The sequence below is a fragment of the Convolutriloba macropyga genome, chromosome 7 (genome assembly GCF_964194025.1).
Source record: "Convolutriloba macropyga chromosome 7, txConMacr16.3, whole genome shotgun sequence".
In the NCBI taxonomy this organism is placed as follows: Eukaryota; Metazoa; Xenacoelomorpha; order Acoela; family Convolutidae; genus Convolutriloba; species Convolutriloba macropyga.
Window position 1 is genome coordinate 17,513,616 of NC_134474.1, and position 2,597 is coordinate 17,516,212.

General features: G+C 46.8%; 1 protein-coding gene across 1 annotated transcript; it reads left to right on the plus strand.

The window, feature by feature from the left end:
• Positions 1-1,790: 1,790 nt before the first annotated feature.
• LOC142342962 (uncharacterized) lies at positions 1,791-2,597 on the plus strand. Its single transcript, XM_075394642.1, has one exon. It carries the CDS (start codon positions 1,791-1,793, stop codon positions 2,595-2,597), a length of 807 nt encoding a protein of 268 aa, XP_075250757.1.

Genomic DNA, 2,597 nt, shown 5'->3' on the forward strand with positions numbered 1-2,597 from the left:
CCTGATGAGGCGCTCAAGCGGTCACGAGACTTGGTCAAATTACTTAGTAAGGTTGGTTTCAAACTAACTAAGTTCATTAGTAACGTGCCAGGTTTACTAGAAGAGCTTGAAGATCAATCAGTTGAGTCTGTTCCGAAAGTCATTGGTGCATCAATTGAAGAGTCATCCTCCCATGTTTTGGGATTAAAATGGGATCATACCAAAGACACTTTAGTAGTAAGTCGCGGCACTTCTTGTGATTGCAGTAAAGCTGTCACGCAAAGGTTGGTTTTGAGTTTAGTAGCCAAAGTATTCGATCCCATTGGCTTAGTTGCTCCTTTTACCGTCACAGCACGACTTCTCCTGAAAAATGTCTGGCGTTTACATGGTCAGAGCTGGGATAAAAGACTCCCCAATGAAATGATTGATCAATTCTCCTCCTGGAGTTCTGAGTTACCAACGCTGGCTTTGTTAACCATACCTCGCTGCTATTTTTCCGGTCCTTGTGAACACCTCGAATTGCACGTATTCGGAGATAGTTCTCAGGAAGTTTTTAGCGCAGTTGCGTTCTTGCGTGCACTTGTCAGTCCACCATCTGAAAATAAACGAACCGAACTTGCTTTCGTGATTGGAAAAGCACGCGTCGCCCCAATGAAGACACTCACCGTGCCGAAGCTTGAACTACAGGCAGCTTTGCTCGCAGCCCGATTGAGAGAAGAAATATGCAAAGCACTTACCGTACCTGTTCAAAACACGTTTATGTGGACAGATAGCACTACAGTCCTCCAATGGTTGAACTCACTGGACAAGCAACCGATATTTGTCGCAAACCGCGTCTCGGAGATTCTTGAAGGGACAAGTGTTGATCAATGGCATCATGTTGCATCTCATGCTAATCCAGCCGACGCAGGTACCAGAGGAATGTCTTCTGAAGCGCTCCAAAAAAGCAGTTGGTTGCATGGTCCCCAGTTTCTCCGAACGTCCGATTTCCCGTTCCAGCCGAATACCTATGTAGTCAAAAACATCAAATTGAAGAGTCATTCAACTGAAGCATCCTCTTCAGAGAAGACTTTCACTTTGATAATCGACGTTTGCAAAAGTGACTTTAGCCTTCCGTTCCGTAAGTTCAGTTCGTATCCTAAACTGCTGAGGATTATTGCGTATTGCATGCGATTACTTCCTCGTCATCTCGCCTATCGGTCTTCTGGAAAGGAAATAGTTGATCCGGAAGAACTTAGCGCTGCAGAACAAAAGCTGCAGTTAATTATTCAGTCTGAATCATTCCCCATTGAGCGACAACAGCTTGCTCAAGAAAAACAAATTAACATGAAAAGCCGTATTGCCGTTTACTCTCCGTTCATTGGACCTGGTGGCCTACTACGGTCCACCGGTCGCATTAAACGACTCGCCGAAATTGACTTTGACTTGAAGCATCCAATAATACTTGATGGACGCCATCCATTAGTTCTGTTGTTCCTACGCCACATGCATCTGAAACATCACCATGAAGGTGTTGATTATCTCCGTGCACTTATCCAACAAAGATTTGCGGTCCTGAAACTTCGTTCAACACTCCGTTCTATTCGCTTCAGTTGCGTTCTTTGCCGAAAAAGAAATGCAACACCCGTCCAGCCGATGATGGCTGATCTTCCGTCTGAACGACTTGGGTTTCAGAGTCCGCCTTTCAACAACGTGGGTCTAGATTACTTTGGACCTTTTACGTAACGATACGCCGCTCATCTGAGAAAAGATGGGGCTTCTTGTTCACATGCCTCACGACTCGTGCCGTGCATGTTGAGATAGCGCACTCGATGGATGCAAACACCTGTGTGATGGGTATCGAGCGATTCATCGCACGCCGTGGAATGCCATCAGTAATCTGGTCAGATAATGGGACGAACTTTGTCGGTGCAGAAAAGGACTTATTGGCATGTCTGCTCAATTGGGATGCAAAATTGATAGCTTCAAAACTCGCACAGAAGGGAATCAAATGGAAATTTAATCCGCCTGCGTCGCCGCACCACGGAGGCGTCTGGGAAAGGCTTGTGCGTAGTTTCAAGCGAACTTTGTACGCCATAATCGACAACCGCCGACTTACTGATGAAATACTTCATACGACTTTCTGTTTAGTCGAACAGACGCTGAATAACCGCCCGCTGACGCCGGTTAGTTCCGACGCTAACGACTTCGACGCCTTGACGCCGAACCACTTCCTCCTTGGAAATCGCAGTTCCTGTTTGCCTTCACTCGCTCCGGTTGATGACTTTAACCATCGTAAGAGGTATGCTAGAGCGCAAGCTTACGCGAATGAGATTTGGAAGCGTTGGTTAAAAGAGTACGTCCCTGCGTTGAACCGCCGCCCCAAATTGAGAACTCAACCAACCGGAATGCTGAAAACTGGCGACTTAGTCTGGATAGTCGATGACGACAGCCCAAGGGGCCACTATCCACTCGCTAGAGTTTTGAGTCTGCGTTACTGTAACGATGGAATCGCGCGATCTGCCGAAGTGCAAACACCAACCGGCACCCTATCCCGCCCCGTAATTAATCTAATGCCTGTCTTAGAATCATCACTTTTGGGGCCGGAGGATGTTGTCAATGCAAATGCGTTCAAGTGA